Source organism: Panthera tigris, chromosome D3 (assembly GCF_018350195.1).
Source record: "Panthera tigris isolate Pti1 chromosome D3, P.tigris_Pti1_mat1.1, whole genome shotgun sequence".
In the NCBI taxonomy this organism is placed as follows: Eukaryota; Metazoa; Chordata; class Mammalia; order Carnivora; family Felidae; genus Panthera; species Panthera tigris.
The window spans coordinates 27,995,624-28,020,300 of record NC_056671.1 but is presented as its reverse complement, the minus strand read 5'-3'; the positions used below and the strand labels follow the sequence as shown (position 1 = coordinate 28,020,300).

The following is a 24,677-nucleotide window of genomic DNA, read 5'->3' as shown; positions in this document are numbered from 1 at the left end:
GACTTAACTGCATCTGTGTGTCTCCGCTGCTCACAGCCCTCTGTCCATCTTTCATAGACATTGATCCCTATCCCGGCTTGGCCTCTGGCCTCCTGTTTCCCCTCCAGCTTATGAACCTGTAGTCTCCCATTTCCCAAGATTTTCCTGGCATGCTCTTTGCCTGCTGACCAACCCTTGGCCCTGTCTCCATGCCTCGGGAGCCCCTGTCTCTGCCCTCCAGCAGCAGCCCTGACCCTGCCTTGTCTTTTGGTGCCAGCAGATTGTATGTATACGTGCGTGCATGCTTTTAATGTCTTGGCAAGTGTTTTTAAAACAATAATTTTAATTTTAAGAGAACCCAAGTGAGCCTTTTGGTGCCTCGGTGACCATTGATGGTGTGACCTATGGATCCGGAACTGCAAGCAGCAAAAAACTTGCGAAGAATAAAGCTGGTAATGTGCCTATTTGGGTGTCAGAGACCCATGCTACCTACTGTGTCTGCCTCTCCCCTTAGCTGGGGAGGGCTGGGGGTAGAGCAAATCCATTTTATTTATGTAATCATCTACCTTGGTTTTTTAAAAGTATGTGCTCTTTGGAAAAGACTCAAGTAGAGGAAGTAAAGTGTGAGAAATAAAAGTAGAAAATGCAAACCTCTGCTCGGTGGAGGCTGGGCCAGAATCTTCCAACCTTGTCCCCACCACTCACAGAGCTGACCAGGCTGTGCCTAGCACGCATACTAGAGCGGGTTTGTATTTAAACTGAGCAAAACGTGGGCATCTTAGGAGATGACAAACAGGTGGGAACGTATGCAGTCAGCATTCTCCTTGAGTGGTTTTGACATGTGCGAGGACGATTTCCTGAGTCCTTCAAACTGCCATTCATTGAACATAGCCTGTCAGATCCCTGGGAAGGCCTATGTTTCTGGTTAAAATGGAAACCGTTCTGCCTCACCATTAGGATTACTTGACCTCTTCTTGGGAGTAGAGCATATTGCATGGCGCATGTTGGGTGTACCCAGACACTGGCGCCCACAATTCCATTCTTGAGGTTTCTCTGTTGTGTCTTCCAAAGCATGAAGCATGTTGGTTTATCACATTCTCACTAGGTCTCGAGGGTGGTGAAAGTGCTTTTGCTCACGTGACTCAGAATTTCCTTTGGAGTTGCTTTCTTTGGTGATGTATGCTGAGGATGATTGGGAGAATATGTTACTTTCTATCCTTTCGTCACGGGTTCTCCCTCAAGGCCTGCTGTCCATCTTAGGCAGAAAACTGACAAAAGCCTTTTTCAGCTCAACAAACTGGTGCTACTAAGGTCATGGGGCACATAACCAGCAGAGTGGGGCTCACTGTGGGAGTGGAAACGTCCTGGCAGTGGGGCTCTGCTCTCCCCATGTGCAAGGATCCACTTCTCTGCCCAGACCCCAGCTGCTCTCTTGATTCCTCACTCGGATGTCTTGCCAGCACCTACAACTCTACAGGGTCAGACTTTTGCCCCTCCCCTGTTCTGCAGCACCCCCCACTTCCCCACCCCAGTGGTGAGTGGCAGTCCTGCTCACGCAGAAACCTGTGCTCAGCATTGAGTCATCCCTCTGCTCCATCCTGCAGATGCTTTCTCCAAAGTATCTGTCCAATCGCTCTGCTTTTCCCTGCCACACTCAGCAGCCTGTTCACTCCTCAGGCCTCGCTGCCTGGCCTGCTACAAGTACCTCAGGGCAAGAGTACACACAGCTCGGTGTGGCTTACAAGGCTGCCCACAGTCTTAACGCTTGTCCCACGGCCTCTTTGTTTAGGATGTGCACCTCCCGTCCTCTGCTCTCCCTGCCTGTGAAGTGCTGCTTGCTGTTCCCCAGGGCCCTTGCTTCCCTCTGAGCCGTGGGTACTCTGGCCCTACACAGGAGTCAGCATGTAGCTTGCTCTGGAGTTAGGAAGCAAGCTGGGCCTGAGCCCTCACCCTTGGGGTTTTTCTTTTCATAGCCCGAGCTACGCTGGAGATCCTTATCCCTGACTTTGTCAAACAGACCTCTGAGGAAAAGCCCAAAGACAGTGAAGAGCTTGAGGTGAGTGTTGTGATCCTGCCCTGTTTGGAGCTGTGGTTCCAGTGCAGTGTCCGCACCCCACCCTCCTCACTAGTGCAGGTTATGCTCACGGATTTAGTCACCCAAGCTCTAGGTGATTTTGTTTTGTTCATACTTTATAAAAGGGGAAACTAGCTTGTCTTTGTGCAAACAGGGGGAAAGGTGTTATTTTTGTCAGAGATTTTTGTCCCATGTCTTGCAGTGAGTGGTAAAGAATGTGCATAATAAGTGTATACGGGAATTCGTCAGCTCTACCCTGACTGGAGATCCATGGTGAGAATGAAACTTTGAGACTGTCTGTAAAAGTTATGTTGTTCTTTGTATTAAGAACTACTTAAAACTACTTGTGAACTTTCTTGGGTAAATATGATAAAATGGATATTTGTAGTAAGGGCTTCTCAAATTCTGAGGAAGGTGTTCTTTTTTATAAGTTCATTGAAAAGATTTTTTTTAAAGTTTATTTTAGAGAGAGAGGGCATGAGTGAGGGACAGAAAGGGAGAGAGAGAGAATCCCAAGCAGGCTCTGTGCTGTCAGTGCAGAGCCCAATGTGGGGCTCAGACTCACAAACCATGAGATCATGACCTGAGCCAAGATCAAGAGTCGGATGCTTAAGCAACTGAGCCACTCAGAAGCCTCTCTAACAGTTTTATTGATGTGTAATTTATATACCATGAGTTTTGCTCTTTTAAACCATACTGTTGAGTGGATTTTTGTGTATTCAGAGTTGTACAATCATCGCTTGCAGTGTTCTAATCTTAGAATATTTTCATCTCTCTGGGAGGAAACCCCATACCCATTAGCAGTCACTCCTAATTCTCCCTGTTCCTTGCCCCTCAACCCCTGGTGACCACTAATCTCTCTGTCTTGATGGATTTACTAGTTCTGGACACTTCATACCAATGGAATCATATGACATGTAGTCCTTTGTGACTGGCTTCTTTTACTTACCATGCTGTCTTAGCTGTAGGTTTTATCAGATTGAGGAAATTTCCTTCTGCTCTTGGTTTGCTGAGAGTTTTTTTTAGGAATGGATGTTGGATTTTGTCAAATGTTTTTCCTGCTTGTACTGAGATGATTGTCAGGTTTTTGTTTTTTACTGTAGTCATGGGGTGGTATATTGCATAGGTTTTTGAATGTTAAACCAACCTTGGATTTCTGGGATAAATCCCACTTAGTCACGGTGCATGTAAGTTTGATGTGTTTGCTGGATTTAGCGTGCTGGTATTTTAAGGACTTTTGCAGCTATATTTATAAGGGATACTTGTTTGTAGTTTACTTGTGATGTCTGGTGTTGGTGTTGGGGTAATACTGTCTTTACAGAATGAGGTGGAAAGTGTTCCTTTCTCTACTATTGGTGTGGAATATTTCGTGAAAGGTTGGTAGTAATTTTTTAAACATTTGATAGAATTCACCAGTGAAACCATTTGAGTCCAGACTTGAATTTGTCTGAGGTTAGTTAATTACTAATTCAATCTTTTCACTTTTACCTCTGTTCAAATATCCTTTTCCTTTTTGAGCTGGTATGGAAACTTTGGGTTTTTATAGGAATTTTTCATTTTGATCTAGACTAATTCTTTGGCATACATTTATTCGTAGTGTTCCCTTATGATCCACGTTGTTTTGGTAAGTTTGTGCTGCTCCTGCTTTCATTACTGATTTTAGTAGTTGAGTCCCTCTTTTTTTCTCTTGGTCAATTTAAAGTTTGTCAGTGTTGTTGATCTTTCAATGATCTAACTTCCGGTTTTGTTGATCCCCACCCCTCCCCACAATAGCTTTGTTACTGTCTGTTTCATTTATTTCTGCTGTAGCCTTTGTTTCCTTTCTTTTGCCAACCTTAGGTTTAGTTTGTTTTTCTTTTCTAGTGTCTTCAGAGTATGGATTGGAGATCTTCTTTTTATTCTTTTTATTTATTCCATTTAATGTTATTTTTTATTTATTTATTTATTTATTTATTTATTTTGAGAGAGAGAGAGTACACACGAGTAGGGGAGAGGGGCAGAGGTAGAGAGTGTGAGAGAGATTCTTAAGCAGGCTCCATGCTCAGGGCTCAATCCCACAACCCTGGGATCATGACCTGAGCTGAAATCAAGAGTCAGGTGCTTAACTGACTCAGCCACCCAGGTGCCCCCTGAGATCTTCTTTCTAAATATTGGAGCTTGGGCTATAAATTTTTTTCTATGTACTACTTTCACTGCGGCCCATAAGCTCTAGTGTGTGTTCTATTTTTTGTTCACCTCAAAGTGTTTTTCTCATTTCTCTTGTGGTTTCTTCTTGAACCATTGGTTATTTTCGGAGTGTCTACTTTCCATCTATTTGTGAATTTCCCAAATTTCCTTTAGTTATTGATCTTTAATTCCAGTGTGGTTCAAAAACATAGTTTGTATGATTTCAGTCAGTCTTTTAAATTCATTGAAGTTTGTTTTATGACCTAACATACGATTTGCCCTAGAGAATGTTTTATATGCAAGTGTACTATGGAGTGAACCAGATGCCTGTTAGGTCTAGTTGGTGTATAGTGTTATCTTCCTTTGTTGGTCTTCTGCCTAGTTCTATCCGTTCTTGAATGTGGGTATTGGAGTCTTCTGCTGTTGTTATTGAATTATAGCTTCTTTCAATTCTGTTTTTGCTTCATGTATTTTGGGGCTGTTGGTAGCTACATATATGTTGGTGGTATTGGGAGGTAATTAGAAATGTATGTTTGGTCTTTGTTCTTGGTTCCTGGTGCAGAGCTTCTAATGTAATACAGTACATTAATGCGTTTTTTGTCCCCATTTCTTTAAAAAGCTGCAGGTTGATAAAGGTGAATGTTTTTTGTTATTTTTAACAGACTCCTTTTTTTAAGATTTTTTTCCTATTTATTTATTTATGAGAGAGAGGGAGAGAGAGAATCTCATGAGGGACAGAGAGAAAGGGAATCCCACACAACAATGACAGTGCAGAGCCCGAAGTGGGGCTTGAACTTGCCTGAAGCTGCGCTCAAACTCATGAACTGTGAAATCATGACCTGAGCCTAAGTCAGATGCTTAACTGACTGAGCCACTCGGGCACCCCTTAACAGGCCCCTTTCAACCACATCTGAGTTTATGTTAATGAAGTAGCTTTTGGACCATTCCTTTGGATGGGAGCTGGTTGCCCAGGGAATTTACCATCTAATTAGAGGGTTGGGACTTTCAGGGCTTCCCCTTCCCGTGTGTTTGGGGGGAGTCACTGGATGTTGAGCTAATTGCTAATGGCCAGTGAGGTAATCAGTTATGCCTGTATAGTGAAGCCTCCATTAAAAAACTCTTAACTGAAGGGGTTCAGAGAGCTTCTTGGTTGATGAACACATTGAGATGCTGAAAAGATGGCAGGCTCAGAGAAGGCATGGAAGCTCTGTACCCCTTCTTTTATACTTGCCCTATTTATCTTTTCCATCTGGGCTGTTTCTAAGTTATATCCTTTTGTAATAAAGCAGGGCTCTAGGAAGTAAAACGGAGGAAGGGTTGGGAACCGCCAGTATATAGCTGCTCAGTCAGAAGCACAGGTGACAACCTGGACTTGAGGTTAGTGGCAAGTGGTGGCAATAGTCTTGTAGGACTGAGCCCTTAATCTGCAGGATCTGCTCTAACTCCTGGCAGTTAGCATTAGAACGGCTTGGTGTGGAAACACATTCATTTGGTGTCACAAGTGTTCAAACCAGAAGTCAGTTCTATTTAATGTTTATAATGGTTATGTCACCTTGATGGATGAACTCTTTGTCATTATTAAATATCTTTTATCTTTAGTAATATGTTTTGTCTTAGTGTCTTAGAGTCAGTTTTCTCTGATACAGTCATTCCTACTTTTTTTTTTTTTTTTTTTTTTTTTTATATTTATTTTTGAGAGAGAGACAGAGTGTGAGCAGGGAGGGGCAGAGAGAGAGGGAGACACAGAATCTAAAGCAGGCTCCAGGCTCTGAGCTGCCAGCACAGAGCCCGATGTGGGGCTTGAACTCACGAACCATCAGATCACGACCTGAGCTGAAGTCGGACGCTTAACTGACTGAGCCACCCAGGCGTCCAGTCATTGCTACTTTCTGATATGTCTTTCCATCTTTTTACCTTTAACCCGTTTGTGTGTTTGAATCTAAATTGTGTTTCTTCTACACAGCATAAAACTGGGTTTTGTTTCTATGCATTCTGTCAAATCTCTGCCTTTTGATCAGAGAGTTTAATCAATTTGTTTTTTAAAGATTTTATTTTATTTTTAAAAAAAATTTTTTTTTAACGCTTATTTATTTTTGGGACAGAGAGAGACAGAGCATGAATGGGGGAGGGGCAGAGAGAGAGAGGGAGACACAGAATCGGAAGCAGGCTCCAGGCTCTGAGCCATCAGCCCAGAGCCTGACGCGGGGCTCGAACTCACGGACCGCGAGATCGTGACCTGAGCTGAAGTCGGACGCTTAACCGACGGAGCCACCCAGGCGCCCCAAAGATTTTATTTTTAAGTAATCTCTGCACCCAGTGCAGGGCTTGAATTTATAACCTTAAGATCAAAAGTCACATGCCCCACCGACTAAGCCAGGTGCCCCTTTTATTTATTTATTTATTTAAAAAAAAATTTTTTTTTTTTTTAACATTTATTTATTTTTGAGACCGAGAGAGACAGAGCATGAACGGGGGAGGGTCAGAGAGAGGGGGACACAGAATCTGAAACAGGCTCCGGGCTCCGAGCTGTCAGCACAGAGCCCGATGCGGGGCTAGAACTCCCGGACCATGAGATCATGACCTGAGCCGAAGTCGGATGCTTAACCGCAGGTGCCCCTTTTAAATAAAGTTAATCAACTTTTTTTTCTTTTTGGAGGGGCCTTAGTCAATTGAAATGTAATTACTGATAAGGTAGAATTGATATATACCATTACACTGTTTGCTTTCTGTTTTATGTCTTTTTGTTCCTCAGTTCCTTTGTTACTGCCTCTTCTGTTTTAAATACTTTCTAATGTACCACTTTAATTCTCTTGTTTCCTTCACTGTATATACACATATTTTTAAATTTTTTTTAACATTTATTTATTTTTGAGAGACAGCGTGAGCAGGGGAGGGGCAGAGAGAGAGGGAGACACAGAATCTGAAGCAGGCTCCAGGCTCTGGAGCCTGACGTGGGGCTTGAACTCACAAGCCATGCGATCATGACCTGAGCCGAAGTTGGACACTTACCCAACTGAGCCACCCAGGCGCCCCTCCCTGTATATTTTTAAGTTATTTTCTTGGTGATTGTCATAGGGCATAACTGTAACATCTAAACTGAAAACAATCTAGTTTGGACTAATGCCAACTAACTTCAGTTGTATATAAAAATTTTGCTCCTGTAGCTCAATTTACCTTCACCTTTATGGTTATGTTGTCACAAATTACCGCTCTGTATGTTGTGTGTCCACAAACATGGATTTATAATTATTGTTTTACGTAGTTGTCTTTAAATCTTTTTTTTTTTTTTTTTAATGTTTATTTTTGAGAGAGACAGACCGTGAGTAAGGGAGGGTCAGAGAGAGAGGGAGACACAGAATCCGAAGTAGGCTCCAGGCTCTGAGCTGCCAGCACAGAACCTGACACAGGGCTCTAACCCACGAACTGTGAGATCATGACCTGAGCTGAAGTTGGATGCTTAACCGATGGAGCCACCCAGGCGCCCCTATATTTATTTTTTTTAATGTTGGTTTATTTTTGATAGACAGAGACAGACTGCTAACAGGGGAGGGGGAGAGAGAGGGAGACACAGAATCCAAAGCAGGCTTCAGGCAGAACCTGATGTTGGGCTTGAACTGACAAGTTGTGAGATTATGGCCTAAGTCAAAATTGGACTCTGAGTCAACTGAGCCACCCAGACGCCTCTATATAGTTGTCCTTTAATTCAGAAAGGAAAAACAGAATTAGAAACAATATATGTTTATATTGTCTTTTATTTACTGTAGTTAGCTTTATTTTTTGTAATGCCCTCAATTTGTTTATGGTCTACAGTGTCCTTTTATTTTGGCCTGAAGGCACATCCCCTGCCCCCCCCCCCCATCCTGAAGGCTCTTCAGTATTTCTTGGAGGGCAGTTCCACTAGCTGTGGATTCTCTCAATTTTTGTTTATCTGAGAATGTCTTAACAATTCCCTTTAAAAAAAATTTTTTTTTAAATGGTTATTTTTTGAGAGAGAGAGAGAGTACGAGTGGGTGAGGGGCAGAGAGAGAGGGGGAGACAGAATCTGAAGCAGGTGCCAGGCTCTGAGCTGTCAGGACAGAGCCTGACGTGGGTGCTCAAACCCTTGAACCATGAGATCGTGACCTGAGCTGCAGCTGGACGCTTAACTGACTGAGCCACCCAGGTGTCCCTTAATGATTCTCTTTTTGAAGCATAGTTTTGCTGGCTGGGTATAGAATTTTTTTTAAGTTTATTTATTTACTTTGAGAGAGAACCAGGGAGGGGCAAAGAGAGAGGGAGAGAGAGCAAGAATCCCAAGCAGGCTCCACACTCAGTGCAGAGCCCTGTACGGGGCTCAAAGTTAATAACCGTGAGATCATGACCTGAGCCAAAATCAAGAGTTGGACGCTTAACTCACTGAGCCACCCAGGCACCCCTGCATATAGAATTCTTAGTTGACATTGTTTTTCTTCATAGTGGTGATCTGTCTGCCTTCTGGCCTCTATAAGGAATGAGAAATCGGCTGTTAATCTTACTGAGAATCACGTTATTGATGAGTTGTTTCTTGTACTGTTTTCAGATTTTGTCTTTGGCCTTTGACAGAAATGTGTAGGTATAGATTTCTTTAGTTTATTCTTTTTGGAATTTGTTGAGCTTCTTGGATACGTAATGTTTTCCATCTTTAAGAAGTTTCAGCCTTTATTTTCTCATAATTTTTTTTGCCCTTTAGTTTCCTCTTTTTCTGGGAATCCCATTATAGGTAACCTAGTACACTCAGGGTATCCCACAGGTCTATGGGGCACTGTTATTTATTTATTTATTTTCTTTGTCTTAATTGATAGTCTGGTGAGATACTGTTCTTATGCTTTCCTTTAATTCTTTAGATGTGGTGGTTTGTTTTAGTTTTTTGAGCATATTATAGCTGGTTTATTTAATTTATTTTTTAATGTTTATCTTGAGAGAGTGTGCAAGCATATGCATGAGCACTTGAGCGGGGGAGCAGCAGAGAGAGGAGAGAATCCCAAGCAGGCTCCAAGCTGTCAGCGCAGAGCCTGATGTGGGGCTTGATCCCACGAACTGTGAGATCATGACCTGAGCCAAAATCAAGAGTTGGACCCTTAACTGACCAAGCCACCCAGGTGCCCCTCCTCAGGGATGGTTTGTATTGACTACTTTTCTTTATCTTGTATGGCATATACATTTGTGTTTTAGTTCATGTCTCGTTAAATCTGGGCATTTTAAATAATGTGGCAGCTGTGGATATCAAGATTACCAGTTAGAGGACAACTTTTTAAAAAAAATATTTATCATTTTTGAGAGAGCACAAGCAGGGGAGGGGCAGAGAGAGAGGGGGAGACATAGAGTCTGAAGCAGGCTACAGGCTATGAACTGTTAGCACAGAGCCTGATGCAGTACTCAAACCCACTAACCACAAGATCATTCCCTGAACTGAAGTCAGACCCTTAACCGACAACCACCCAGACATCCCAAGGATATATTTCTTGCCTCACAGCTCTGGAGACTGGACATCTAAACTCAAGGTGTCAGCAAGGTTGGTTTCTTCTGAAGGCTAGGAGAGAAAGATCTCTTTCAGGCCTCTCTCTGTTTGGAGATAACAGTTGGAGATAACTGATAACAGTCCTTCTCCCTGTACTGTGTGTTTGTTTCTGAATCTGTTTATAGTGACAGTAGTCATATTGGATTAGGGCCCACCCTAATGACCTCATTTTAACTTGATTATGTCTGTAAGGACCTTATCTGCAAAAAAGGTTATATAATGAGGTACTGGAAGTTAGGATTTCAGCCTATCAATATGTGGGTGGACAGAATTGAACCCATAATAGTGACTTTCCTAGACTATTTTGTGAAATCCAAGTCAGAGATTTCCTGACCTAAATCAGTAAGTCTCCCAGCCTTTGCTAGGGAGCTCTTTATGCATGTTGGGGTCACCTTTAATGCTCTAGTAGTTGACAATTGTGCCTTAGCCTTTACTTCCTTCCCACTTGCACAGAGCTTCTGAGTCAATCAGGAGATTTGGGCCTTCCCAGGACTTTCCTGGGCATGCAAGTGGCCACCTAGATCTCCAGACAAGTTGGAGCTTTTCAAAGCCTTTTAAGGGCATCTCATTCTCTAGCTTTTCCTTTTATGTTTTCTGACCTGTCTCTTGCCAGCTGGTATCCCAGCCTCAGGCAACTGCCGTATGAAACAGTTGCCACTGATTATTTTTGATAGATTTCCTGGGGAATTGGGCTGTTTTCACCGAATGAACTCTGAGTTGGGTCGCATAAAGGCAAGTTTTACAATGAGCTTTTCTGTAGAGCTGCCACATGGACCAGACAGCAGTGGTTCTCTGGGCTTGGGTTGTTGGGGAACCAGTTTGCCTTCTTCATTGAACCAGCCTTGCTGGTTCCCAAGGCTACCACAGAGCTGGGAAGAGAAGACAGGAATGGGCCAAATTTTATAAATAAAATGCTACAAAGCTCATTGTTCTTAGCAAAATTCAGCCATTTTTTTCTTGAATAAATGCTCCCCAGATTGTTGTCTTTAATTTCCAGAATTCTGAAAAAGTTGATTTTGACAGTTTTAGTCAGTGTTCTTGTTGATCCTGTGGAAGAGCAAAATTTGGAGGTTTTTTTATTCTGTCACCCTAGAACTGGTATAGGATGTGTTTAAAACTTTTTTTCAAAAACAAAAAAGACAAAATATAAAACAGTATTCACCTGGGTGGCTCAGTTGGTTAAGTCTGACTTCAGCTCAGGTCATGATCTCATGGTTTCAAGCCCCACATTGGGCTCTCCTATCAGCGAGGAGCCTTTTTCTGATCCTCTGTCCTTTCTCTCTGCCCCTCCCCTACTCGTACGCGTGCACACTCTCTCGAAAATAAATTAACGTTAAAAAAACTAAACATTTTTTCCAATCTTTTTAGACTGAGACTATTCTAAAATATGGTAAAGTGCCCATGGCAGTTTAAATTGCACTCGGGTGTCTATTTTTTGTGCTTTATTGTCATAGATGGGCCATAGACAGATCACAGAGCCCACTCAGCAAACAAAATCTCAAAAAGACTAGCTCCTTCAGGAAAAATCACATTTTCAACTTTATTTCTCAATAACCTAACTATGGAACAGTGGTTGTTGAGGGAGGCTTCCAAGGCATGTTGGAGAACTTGTTACCTACACCTCTACCCATAGCCTGCCAAGGCCCTTAGGATTGGTTGTTGCAGTTGATGATGCATGGGCTGTATAGGTTGCACGCCACCATTCTCTGATACGGGGTAGCAGAAACTGGAAGGGGTAGCTATGGTTCTGGTGCTGGGAGTCAGCTTGGCCTAGGCAAGCAGGGGATGTGCGGCTCCAGCAGCGTTTTTGGAAGATGGAGCTTTGCTTTGTCATAGCAGCTCATCTGAGTAGCCTCTGCTGTTGCCCAATGCGGTGGGGATGTGTGTCTTACCTGTCTAAGCATGCAGCACCCACGCCCCACTGCCTGTGGCTGTTGTGGTAAAGTTTAAAGTAACTCAGTAAATTATAGTTGATTTAAGAAATTTTTGACATGTTGAGATAATGGAAAATTCTCCAGGGTTAGTACAGCAAGTGTTAGGAACACCTGGTTTCAAGATAAGATCCAAGACGGTCTCCATTTAGTGTTGTGGCCTCTAAGATACCAGCATCTGGCTTGGTTGGTTATTAACTTAATGAATTAGCATTTCAGTCCAGTTTTTAATCTGAAAGTCTCTGTGCTTACTGTTGGCTTTAGTTCACTTTTGTATTTAGCACCATTGTAGTTCCCTAAGCAGGGACCTCCCAGTTTCATTCTGGCCAGCTTAGGGACCCAGGGGTGTTCCATGGCTCTCCCAGCCTTGTGTGTTGAAGAATGGTCTGTCGCTCCAGTTACCTGCTCTGTCCCAGCTGCTTTTTGCAGTCCCACCACCTGCATGTGGCCTCATATGTGGCTGTCTGGTGGTATACACTCTTGGAGGGCTACAAGCTTGCCCCAGACTGTGATGTCAACCCTGTCTCTACCTCATGCTTGGTGGTCAGAGACTGGTGGTTACCTCTTCTCTAGAGTGCATGGTTTTGATGATGACCAGCTGGCAGTCTTTGTGCTCAGTTCTTTCATTTTCCACCTTTCCTCCTGCCCTGTATAGTCTGTAAGGTCATTGTGGCTGCACCCTTGTCCCTGGAGCCTTTTACATTAGCACCTCTAGTGAGGCATCTGCTGTGACAGAGACTGTAGGTTTCTGGAATTTGTGCCTCAGGTTGTGCTGGATAGTAGTAAGATTCAGGATCTGGCCATGTACTCTGGGGCTCTTCTGGAAAGTGAGGGATCTTTCCAGAAATAACATCAGAAAGTAGCCTGAGAGGGGTGCCTGGGTGGCTCAGTTGGTTGGGTGTCCAACTTCAGCCTAGGTCATGACCTCGCTGGTCCCGAGTTCTGGCCCCACAGCAGGCTCTGTACTGACAGCTCGGAGCCCGGAGCCTGTTTCGGATTCTAGGTCTCCCTCTCTATCTCTGCTCCTACCCCACTCACACTCTGTCTCTCTCTCTAAAAAATAAATAAACATTAAAAAATTAAAAAAAAAAAAAGAAAAGGCAAGCTTGAGAGAGGAGGTCTTCCCAGGTAGAGGAGGCTATGTGGGCAGCTCGGAAATCCCAGGTATAAAAGTTCCCTTGTACACACAAAGGACTTTTTCATGTTGGTTCTCCAATTCTCTGACACCAGCTAGGTGTCTGCAACTTTGCTCAGTTCTCACACTATTTACATGGAGTTGGCTCAGTTCCAAAAGACTGCCCACACTTCACATTCCAGCCACAAATGGGGTGCGCAGGCCACCCACATTGACCAGCCAACTACAGATTCAGGGGTTTCTGTGACTTCCCTTGGGTTCATTAATTTGCTTGAATGAGAACTTTTTTAGAATTTGCTCTCAGAACTCAGGGAAACTTCTTTACGTTTACTGGTTTATTACTAAGAATACAGGGGCGCCTGGGTGGCTCAGTCGGTTAAGCGTCTGACTTCGGCTCAGGTCACGATCTCGCGGTATGTGAGTTCGAGCCCCGCATCGGGCTCTGTGCTGACTGCTCAGAGCCTGGAGCCTGTTTCAGATTCTGTGTCTCCCTCTCTCTCTGACCCTCCCCCGTTCATGCTCTGTCTCTCTCTGTCTCAAAAATAAATGAACGTTAAAAAAAAAGAATACAAATGGACAGCCAGATGAAGAGGTGCTTAATCATGGTTGGTCTTTCTGGTGACCAGCCCCATCATGAAGCTGTCTAGGCCCTGCCCCCCACCATGCCTAATTAGCATAAACTCAGATGAGGTCCAGAGGGACTTCTTTGAATAACAAAAGATACTCCTATTAGGAAATTCTAAAGTTTTAGGCACTCCCTGAACTGGATACAAGGACCAGATATGTGTCTGATGACCAAAAATGTCCTCATCCTCTGGAGAGGTTTTTTTTCACACTTAGAATTTAATTGTATATGTGTGTACTTATTTCCCATTTTAAAATTTGTCAGAGAAGTAAGTAGCTTTTCTGTCAGGTTGAAAGTACTAGAGCAGCACAATCGTGACTGATAGGAATTGCTGTCTTGCTCCTGAAAAATTGTGACGGTGTTTCTGTCACATCCTTGTCAGTAGCTTGGTGGGTGGGTGGCAGCCCCTCTTCCCCATGGTGCCCTTGTGGAGGTGTGGCTCCAGAGTTCCAGCTGTGGGGGCAGGATGCCAAGGTTGGCTGGGCAGGCCCTGGTTCTTTGGGAGCTCTCGCTATGCACTGCTGTCCTTGACGTACAGTGGCACAAAGTCCACATGCAATGGTGGTGTGGATATAGAATATCCAGAATTCTAGAATTGCCATGGAAGCAGAGGCTCAGGGCATAGCATGTTTGGTGTTGATTAAAAAGGCAAAAACAGATGAGCAGAACTGGTACTGAGCCTTTTCACAAGACCTGGGGTGATTTCTTCTTAGTATTTTATAGCTTTTTAGGTAGCTGTGGGTTGTGGTTGGTTCATGCTTGTTCTAGAATTTAGGCATTAGTGACTTGGTTTTTTTTGGCTCCCTTCCCCCGCCCCCAACCAATTTAGGTTTTAATAGAGAGTTCGGGGCACTTAGGTGGCTCGATTGGTTAAGTGTCCGACTCTTAATTTTGGCTCAGGTCATGAGATTGAGCCCTCCATCAGGCTCAATACTGATAGTGTGGAGCCTGCTTGGGATTCTCTCTCTCCCTATCCCTGTGTCCCTCCCCTGCTCGTGTGTGTTCGCAGTTGCTCACTTTCTCAAAAAATTAAAAAAAAATTATAGAGTGGTAAATGCACTTTTTGGTACACTTCTGTGAATTTTGAAACGTGTAGTTTTGTCATGTAACCAACAGCGCAATCAAGACATTTTCAAATGTTCTCCCCCTCCCAGTTTTCTTAAACTGCCCCCCTCTTCCCCTTTGTAGTCAAAACTTTCTTTTTACCCAGGTAGCCACTGAGCTATCTCTGTAGGTTAGCCAGTTCCCAAATGTCTTATCAGTGGAGTCACAGGGGAGGTAGCCTTAGAACCAAGCTCCAACTCAGTGATGCACTTGAGAATCATCTGTGTTGGTGCTGGTGTCGATGGTTGGGTAATTTTTGCTGCTGAGTGTGCCTACTGCAGGGCAGTGCCTAGTATGTTCTTCTTACTTGAGGGGTGTTGAGTGCATTTCCATTTTTGGGTGATTAGCATTTGGCTGCTGTGAGGCTCTCCGGTTTTCCACGTGAGTGTAGCTAAGCACCCAAGATGGCCTTGCTGGGCCGTATGATAAGTATATGTCCAACTGGGTGCCTTTGCATGTCTGTCGAGCCAGATGAGCATGTGTGTGTGGGTCTATCTCTGCACTCTGTCTCCTTGATCTGTGTGACCTTTCACCAATGCCATACCTTCTTGATGACATGAATTCTTGGAATCCGTGCGAACCCTCAAACTTTGTTCTTTTTCAAAAGCACTTTTTGGTTACTCCAGCTACTTTTCCCTTCCGTATAGAAACAGTATGTCAGTACAAAAAGTTCTGTTGAGATTTTGATTGGAATTGTGTTACATCTGTAGATAAATTTGGAGAGAATGGACTTCCTAACAGTATTGAGTCTTTCAGTTCACAAACCCAGTGTATCTCTCCATTTATTGAAGTCTTTGATGTCTTTTATTAGTGTTTGGTCATTTTTAGTATGCAGATCTTTCACATGTTTTACTAGATTTGGACTTGAGTATTTCACATGTGTTTTGGAACTGTTGTGAGTAGCACTTTAGTTTCAGTTGTGTTGATTGCTAGTGTATAGCGATCTCATTTACTGTCGTATATTGATCGTATGTCTTGTGGCTTTGCTGAACTGCTTTATTAGTTCCAGTAGTTTTTCTGTAGATTTCTTTGGGATTTCTATGTACCGACCAGGTTGACTGTGATGGTTTGATTTCTTCCTTTCCAATCTAGATGCCTTTTGTTTCTTTTTCTTGCCTTACTACTCTGACTAGAAGCTCCATTACATGTTGAGTAGCAGTGGGGAGAGTGGACATCCTTGTCTTGTTCCTGATCTTGGGGTGAAGCATATAGTCTCTGACCATTGAATATGATGTTAGGTGTTAGTTGTTTGTTGATGCCCTCTATCAGGTTGAGGAAGGATTCTTCTATTCCTAGTTTGTTGAGTATTTTTATCATGAAAGGATGTTGCATTTTGTCAAATGCCTTTCCTTATCAATTGATATTACAGACTTTTTCCTCCTTAATTTGTTGATATAATGTATTATGTTGATAGATTTTTTTTTTTTTTTTAATGCATTCCTGGGCTAAGTAAGTCCTTTCTTGGGCATGGCATAGATTTGTTTTTATGTGTTAATGGTTACGAATTGCTAATACTCTATGTAGGATTTTTACACCTGTGTTTGTGAGGATTATTATTTTGTAGTTCTCTTTGGTGTTAATAAGGGTACTGCTAACATCATAAAATGAATTGGCAATTGTCCCTCCTCTTGTGGTGTTTTGAAAGATTGTCTAGAATTGGTATAATTTTTTTTTTCTTAAATATTTGGTAGTTGTTGCCAATGAAACGATCTGAGTGTGGAGTTTTCTTTGAAGGGACCTTTTAACTACAAGTTCAACTTCTTGAATAGAGCAGTTTGGGTAATTTGCACTTTTCAAGGAATTGGTCCATTTTATTTAAATTGTTGGGTTTATGGGTGCTGGTCTGTCTGTGGTGCTCTCTCAGGGTCTTTCAGTATCTGTTGGGCACCAGTGATCCAAACTTCTTCTGTACTGTTGTCATTGGGCCACTTCTGCCCTTTGTACTATAGTCTCTACATGCTCCTTGCAGGTTAACCTGCAACATGTGACTGTGGCTCTTGGTGCAGGTAATTGTGGTATGGGCCTTTGCCAGCGTCTGTTGGATATCTTTGGGCTTCTTAGTGTGTGTTCTTCTGCCATGTGTGTGTCTGCCTCGGCTCTGTCAGGGAGGATCGTGGGTACACAGGTGGTCTTGCTCAGTCTGACCACAGGTCCACAGCCCAGGTGCCGACTGCTGGTTAGAGACTGGGTTATCAAAGGGCTGAAATGAGAGAGCCAGCCACCATGGATGGGTCGGCTGCCTGGCTAGCCACTAAGGATGGGTCTAGGGCCTGATGTCTTGGTGAATAACTTTCCCTGGAAACTGATCCATGCTGATGCAGATGCTCGTAAGTGGAGGTATCTTGTGGGGACCTGTTGGAAACTGTAGCCAAATGAGAGTAGGGAGATTTCTAGCTCACCAGAATCAGCAATTCCCTTTAGAAATGTCACCTTGCTTTCCTTGACTCGGTCACAGTCCGCTGAGAGAGGAACCCCTGCCTCCCTGCCCAGAGTAGTGTTCTTATAAGTGTTGTGTTCTTGTAAGAAGAGGGAGGGAAGTGGAGAGAAGGCTGGGTGGAGTTGGGAGTGATGCTAAAGAAAGCTTGGTGCTGCCAAAACCTGGGAAGGTCCAGAAAGAATCTCTCATAGAGGTTTCAAAGGGAACGTGGCCTGCTGACACCTTGCTTTGGGACTTCTGGCCTCCAGAATTGTGAAAAAATAAATAAGCCACCCACTTGGTGGTACCTTGCTATGGCAACCCCAGAAGCCCAGCAGTCCCCACCAGGGAGGTGGGCTGTGCTGAGTGAACTAGGCCACATCCTCCGTTCACAGAGGGCGGCTCAGCAGAGGCCCAAGTCTGGTTGGGGTCAACGCTGCCTCCTGGCTGCTGCCTGCCTCTGTTGTGCAGAACTTCTCTTTTTCCCCCTCAACTGGTTAGGTGGTTTCCCATTAACCCTTTAATTGTTCTGTTTTCTGGGCATAGCAGTTGGTCTCAGAGCTAGGACAGGATGACTCTGTGTTTGAAACAGGAGCCAGGCCAGGCCCTTCACAGCCTTCAGAGAGCTTGGCCTTTTTAGAGTGCATCTCTTTTGTCTGATTTACCTTTTGTCTTCTATAATCTCACTTATGATGATCTTCAAAATTCTTTTCTAAGGTTGTCTGTCTTTAGATTTCTGACTAATTGATCAGACTCAGATTCAGAAAAGGCTCCCAGGCAGCACCAAGCTTTGCCACCCCGTTGCAGCATACTCTCCAACCTAGCACAGCACTGCTTGTCCTGTCTCAGAGGGGCTGCTGGACAATGAGGTGGGGGCGCAATGTGCTCTTCAAGGCAGTAAAGATGACAGGAAGCTTCTGGGGGAAGCAGACAGCATGGGGAACAGCTCCGTGAGGCCAGCAGGCTCGGTCCAGCACTTAGGAGTGGCTGCTTTGTTTTGTAGTATTTTAACCACATCAGTATCGAGGACTCACGGGTCTACGAGCTGACCAGCAAGGCCGGACTGTTGTCTCCCTATCAGATCCTTCACGAGTGCCTTAAAAGGTAGGGCGGGTGCTTCCCCTTCTGAGTAGGGTTGTGTGGGGGCTTTTCTTTTGGTGCCCAATGTCTTTACTAGCTATTTATCCTGGTTCAAGAGGTGATGCTAAAGGCCAAGCCATTGCAAGTATTCCCTGTGTGCACAGAAGCCCCTGTGCCTGCTGGTCAGTCAGAGCCTGTGAGATCGGATCAGGAGAATCCCCTCCTTTTCAGCTGAGAAGTGCGGTTTGGGGAAAGGGTTGGCATTGTCTTCAGAGAGCCTTTAAAGCCTTTCCTGAAGCTGTCATTTCTTTGTCCTCAGCCGATGGCACTGGTTGTCTTTGTTTTTTCTTTAAGAAACCATGGAATGGGTGATACATCCATCAAGTTTGAAGTGGTTCCTGGTAAAAACCAGAAGAGTGAATATGTCATGGCGTGCGGCAAACACACAGTGCGCGGCTGGTGTAAGGACTGCCTCCCTCCTCCCTGTCACCCCACTGCAATTTCCCTTGACCACTGGGGAGGTTGCACACTGCAATGTGGCCTGTCTGGGAGCCCTGAGCCTCTGGGGCTTAGTCTCAGGCCACTACCCTGGCATCACTCCCAAGCTCCTGCCTTGTGTGCTGACCACCCGCAGTCCTCCGTGTCCACTGGCATCTCCTATCGACCTCTGTCTGAAAGCCGGTCAGTCTGAGGTGGGACTGTGGTAGTCCTGCCTGTACCAACCCTATCCTCCTAGTTCCTGGGCTTGGGCTGGTCACTTTGGCTAGGCCATGTTTTCCCCCTCCTGCCACTAGTGCCCCATCCAGCCCATGGTCCCTGTGGTAGGAGGAGGGATGTCCTAGAATGGCAGCAGAGCCCTTGCCCTGCCCTACTCTGTGTCCCTGTGCTGGGTGATGTGCCTGCCCCATTTCTGGTCTTTGTGTACACCACCTGCAGTATTTACCAAATTTGGTTGGTTATTTATTTTTAACTTCTTTATTTAAAAAAAAAATTTTTTATGTTTATTTTTGAGAGAGAGAGAGAGAGTGTGAGCAGGGGAGGGACAGAGAGAGAGGGAGACACAGAATCTGAAGACAGGCTCCAGGCTCTGAGCTAGCTGTCAGCATAGAGCCTGATCCAGGACTCAAACTCACAAACCATGAGATCGTGACCTGAGCCAGTGGATGCTTAACTGGCTGAGCCACCCAGGTGCCCCACTGAATTTGGTTTTTGAAATAACTACGTTTTATTTTATCTTATCTTTTAATGTTTATTTTTGAGAGAGTGTGCCATGTACGAGTGGGGGGAAGGGCAGAGAAAGAGGGAGACAGAGAATCCCAAGCAGGCTTTGCACTGTCAGTGCAGAATCTTACGTGGGGCTCAAACTCACACACTGAGATCATGACCTGAACTGAAATCAAGAGTCAGATGCTTAATTGACTGAGCCACCCAGGCACCCCTAAAGTAACCACTTCTGAAAACAACTTTATTTTAAAAGAAAACTTTGTATGACTACTATAAACACAAACCCAGTGCTGTGTAAACTAGAAAGTAACACACAAGTTGACCTTGGGAAAATCACAGAACTCACAGACCTGGGTGTCCCCTGTGATTCAGCAGATATTAGTCCTCACTGAGCCCCCTTCTGGAGCAGGCAGGTGTGGCATAGAAGGAGTGCTGGCACCATTGACCTCCCTATCTGGGAAGTGTGGCCACCTTGGTTTGTCTGGCCATAGGCATCTCCTGGCACTCAGACCCACTCTGTTCTCCAGACCCACTCTGCTCCCTGGCCCCACCTTCCCTCTGCATACATAGAAACTCCTCTTTCAAAGTTCATACACCCTCTGGAAACTCCTCTGGGCTTTCTGGCAGAGCCTCCCTCCCCTGTGCCTGTCCCCAAGGAGCCTTGGGCCATGTGCTTCATGGTGCTCGTTTTGCTTGTCTGTATCTCTGGAAGTGTAGGGTGTGGTGGGAGGGAGGCCTTGTAAGTTATGACCTTGGGCCCATTCTGATTTTCTGAAGCCTTTGAGGGAGCTGTTCTGCTAAATGGGGTTAGGGTGGGTCCTGGTCTCAGCTTTGTGAGACTCCAGTGCCGACTGCAGTGGTGGAAGACGTCTGTACCCCCTCCTGTAGAACATGCCGTTTGCTGGGTGGGGGAATGGCAGGTGTGTCTCCTCTCTAGGCAAGGTGGCCATGTTGACAGCTGAATGTTCTAGTGACTCCCTCTCCACATTTCCTCTTCCTTCCTCACAGGTAAGAATAAGAGAGTTGGAAAACAGTTAGCCTCTCAGAAAATCCTTCAGCTGCTGCACCCACATGTCAAGAATTGGGGGTCTTTATTGCGCATGTATGGTCGCGAAAGCAGCAAGATGGTCAAACAGGTAACCAGGCTCCTCCCTAGGACCTAGGGCAGCCTCTGTGCTTATCATCCTCCCTCCACCGTGGCACACCTGTTTGAGGTCCTGCTGTCACCGGAGATAGTGTTGGGCAGCTCTGCTCTTGTTCAAGGCTGCTTCTCAGGCGCTTTGCTGGGCCATGTCTGTGACCTTGAGGGTGGGAGGTGGTCATTCATGCTGTGTCTCCCTCCCTGAGAAGCCTGGGCCTGGCTCTGGCTGTGTGGGGTGAGCCTGTCCAGCAGGACGTACAGGTGGTGAGTGCTGCCAGCCCCAGTGGAGAGGAAGCTTCTGAGCTGAGACCTGGTGTCTCCCCTTCCCCCACACTGGAACTGCAAGCCCTTGGATTAATTTGAGGACCCCTAGAAGCTTAAGGGAGAGTAAGAGATGCAGGGCACCTCTTCCTGCTTATGAACACCAGTTTTTTTTAACTAAACACCTGTACACGTCATCTGTTTAGTTTCTGCTGTTTTGCCGGGATCGAGAGATTTAAACCAGTACCCTTAGGTTTGTATGTTTTGTGGGGTGGAGGGAAGTCCTGGGAGGTGTTTACGTTTATTTTTACCCTGATGTTTCCAGAAATAGTCTGGGTTACCTGCATCCCAGTGAGGGGAGGGGTGGCCATGTGGCATCTAAGGTGACACTGGGCCCCCAAGGTGCTTAGAGAGGAACCTCCAGATATGTGTTGCTGAGAAAACTCCAATGACTACAGATGAGGCTGAGTTCTGCCTTCACGTGCCTTTACTTTTGTGCTGTATCTTGTTTGGGCTAAGATTGAGAAAAGCCTGCTTTGGCCTGTGAGTGGGAACTCTCCCTAAGTTGGAGGATGAGCGTCCAGTCTAGGCACAGCCTCAGCCTGTATCTTTTGGAGGACAGGTGGAGTCTGACACTCGAAGGCACAGCAGGCGGCCTCAGAGATGGCCTTTTCAGACAGGGAGGGCCTCAGGACAGCTTGATCCTGTTCTCAAAGTTGGAGGGTTTGCAGATATGCAGAGAGCGCAGTGTCTAGGGCTGATGGGCTCCCAGCTGGGCTCCAGTGCCAGGGTTTATCCCATTGGGCAGCATGCTGTCCCTGCTGGCGGAGGCCGTACTCTGATCGTTCCACTCTGAGGGTCTGGGCAGTACGAGTGCCCAGCCGATGGCAGGAGTGGAGGCAGCTGGGTGCCAGGATGCCTTTGCCCCATGAAGGGAAGAGGCTGTGGCTTCTACCTGCTCAGGGTGAGGCAGAAGTGGGGGTAGTATGGTCAGAAAGTGAGCTGGGCAGCTGTGGACTGGTCTGCGTTCTCTGTGGCTGTGTCAGCTGCCAGGTGTGGGTTGGGAGTGCAGCTCTGGCTGCTGGCCGTAATATGTCTGTGGGGCCTGCCCCAGGCAGTCCTGAGAGCAAGGTGCTGTGCTCCCCAGGAGACCTCGGACAAAAGTGTGATTGAGCTGCAGCAATATGCCAAGAAGAACAAGCCAAACCTGCACATCCTGAGCAAACTACAGGAGGAGATGAAGAGGCTGGCTGAGGAGAGGGTGAGTGTGCAGGCCCGGCCAGCACCAAAGGCCCCTCCGCACCCTCATCTTCTTGCCCTCAAGGGAGGGGAGGGGCACCTAGCACAGCCACATTGGCAGCTATGGGAGGGAAGTCAGCCTCAACACTTCTAGGGTAGATGTGCTTTTCCTTGCGTTTCAGCATTCATGACATTTGCATCAGATCAATTCACTTTTTAGTTACATTATAGAACTCTCAGCCCTGGCCTGTGGTTGTGAAGGACCTGCCTTCTGGGTATTTCCACTCAGTACTCAGTTTGAAGGCAGGGACGTTATACCAGCCAGGCCTCCCATTCTCAGGGTCTTGTGGGACACAGACTGCCATCCTGGGCCTCTTCTTCTTTGGGTCCTTGTCATTTCTGTGAGGGAGGAGCATGGTTCACAGAACATTGAACCTGGGTAAGGCTTAGTCCTGATGAAGCTTCCTAAAACCACTTGCCTGAGGGTCTTCTAGGCTAGGACCTTGTGAAGCTGTGGTATTTGCCTGGAGGCCTATATAAAACCCCAGGGAGGGGGAGGTGGGGAATGAGAATCTGTTGTATGTTTGGCCTTTCTGGTCCAGGAGATGCCTCAAGTTGGGGCGGGGAGAGAGAACCTGCCCTCAAGTTGGGATGGGGAGAGAGAACCACCTACGTGATTGTCCCTGGTGGCTGTAACTTCCTTGGCCCTTCACTTCTGGGTGTGTGGTCTGCTTCCCAGGGAAGCACCAGCACACAGTTCTCTGAGATGGCATCCAGGGAGACCCAGCCAGCCCCCATCTGGTCCACTCCTCAGACCTTCCTTCTCATGTGGTATACTGCAAAGCAGTGGTGCCCTCCTACTCCAGAGGCTACCTGGCACCAGTGTGCTGAGCTTGCCCCCTCACATATCCACCCTGCCTCAGGAGCCTCTTGCCTGAAGTTGCGCTTGGCCTCATGTTCCTACTTTGTTGGCATCCCTGACCTTTGTTGTTCTTTCAGGAGGAGACACGAAAGAAACCCAAGATGTCTATTGTGGCGTCTGCCCAGCCTGGTGGCGAGCCCCTGTGCACTGTGGATGTATGAGGGAGGCAGCAGGGTCAGGCGCGGGGACTGCCAGCTCTGCTGCCAGGGAGACCTCACGCCACTCACTCTGCAGCTTCGGGCCTCCGATCTGAGTTCCTCCCCTGCGGCCAGGCATCTGCCGTCAGGGCCAGAGGGGTGGGGCTCTGGTGCAGGGGGACAGCAGGGCCACAAAGCTCTTCCTTGGGGGCCGCCCACAGGTCTGAGTGGGCGTGTTCAAGGATGGACTCTGCTTGTCCACACAGGTGGACGCCAAGAGCTTGACAATAACTGTGGATAACCTCTGCTTATGTGGACTTGCTGCAGACTGGTTTGATGAAGGTTTTCATGTGTGTCAGTACATAACATGCACTGACAAATGTCAGATAAAATGAGAAAGTGGTGGCAAAGTTCTGTGGTACCCTGTGCCCAGGGTTCCCGCAGACCACTGCAGGGACCTGGTCAGAAGGCGCACGCTGGGACCCCCATCCCCTTCCCTGCCTCTTGTGTTTTCCCTTTTTCTCTGAAAAGGTTATAACAGGAAGGAGTATTTCAGACCTTTTTGGTTTAAAATAAACACAATTTTAGAATCAGAACTATTTTTCAGAGACTGTAGGCAAACCCTCAAGGTGATTATTTACCATCCTTGAAATGCATTGCCAGTGTATGCCTGGCTTGTTGCCCTGGTCCTGGGTTGGCGTGCGGTCCATTTTTCTGAGTAAGTCTTAATGTCCTAAAAACACGCCTTCTTAAGACACTGAGGCCCCTCACCTTCACTGGCCTCTGGCAACTTTTTACTAATGATTTTTGCACAGTCAAGTCCATCTGTCCACCCATCAATTTTTAAAGCTTTTATGAAATTTTAGCATTTGGAAAGAAACTTTTACAGTGAGAGTAGAAGGTAGATTTGGAGTCACGTAGCAGATATAAACAAGTTAATGCATTTTAGCATGGGGATTTTAAAAGAGGAAATAAGGACCCTCAGTGCAATCCATCCGTGATCACAAAGTGGCACTCTTCTCCAGACCTGGCATAAACACATGGATGGTGGCTGTCTTCCCTGTGACAATGGCTTCACTGGATTTCAAGGGCAGTTGCCCTATGCAGCCAGACCTGGTGGCCAGCTTGTTACTTTGACCAGCAGCCTGTGTGTTCCAAGTGGCTCCTGTGGACCAGTGCAGGGATAAGTGTGTTCCTGCCCTGAACCCCAGAGGATGTGGGTGTGCTTAGGGCCCTTGGTTGTCCCCATGTGCAAGGTACAGGTAGTCATCAGTTCCCTATCACCAGGGCCTGCTCAGGGTGCTGTGTGCTCCTGGTGCACTGTCAGCTGCAGGAGCCCAGTGCTGGGTTGCATTGTCACATTCCACGGGTGTGCCTGTTCTCCATCATGTCCCCCGTGGTTGGTGTTGATGGCATTTGTTTTCAGGAAGACAATGTTGGGTCTTGTGTGCCACCCACAGTGTATCCCTCCCTTGCCACCTATGCGACTGAGGTTGGCTTCTGTGTTGACGTTTATAAACAAAACCCTTAAATCAAGTTGCTGTAATTAGACACTTGCTTCTGTCTTGCCTCCTGTCTGCAGCTGTGAATAATCATTTGACTGTGACTGTTTGCTCTCAGAACAGCCAGATGCGCCATTGTGAACCAAAGCTTCGTGCACACGTTACTAGAGGCAGCGAGCTTTGCTGCAGCCTCCCCGTGTCCTTC

At 46.0% G+C, this 24,677-nt stretch overlaps 1 protein-coding gene across 4 annotated transcripts in view; it reads left to right on the top strand.

Moving 5' to 3' along the window:
• DGCR8 (DGCR8 microprocessor complex subunit) overlaps positions 1–24,521 on the top strand; it is a 36,816-nt gene extending 12,295 nt beyond the window's left edge. For all 4 annotated transcript variants that reach the window (XM_042961956.1, XM_042961954.1, XM_042961955.1 and 1 more), the window contains 7 exons: positions 333–431; positions 1,953–2,035; positions 17,970–18,070; positions 18,401–18,507; positions 20,279–20,406; positions 21,820–21,933; positions 22,911–24,521. In XM_042961956.1, the coding sequence (XP_042817890.1) occupies positions 333–431; positions 1,953–2,035; positions 17,970–18,070; positions 18,401–18,507; positions 20,279–20,406; positions 21,820–21,933; positions 22,911–22,994 (716 nt within the window). In that variant the 3' untranslated portion in view covers positions 22,995–24,521. The remainder of the gene's footprint in view (positions 1–332; positions 432–1,952; positions 2,036–17,969; positions 18,071–18,400; positions 18,508–20,278; positions 20,407–21,819; positions 21,934–22,910) is intronic.
• The last annotated feature ends 156 nt before the right edge of the window (positions 24,522–24,677 follow it).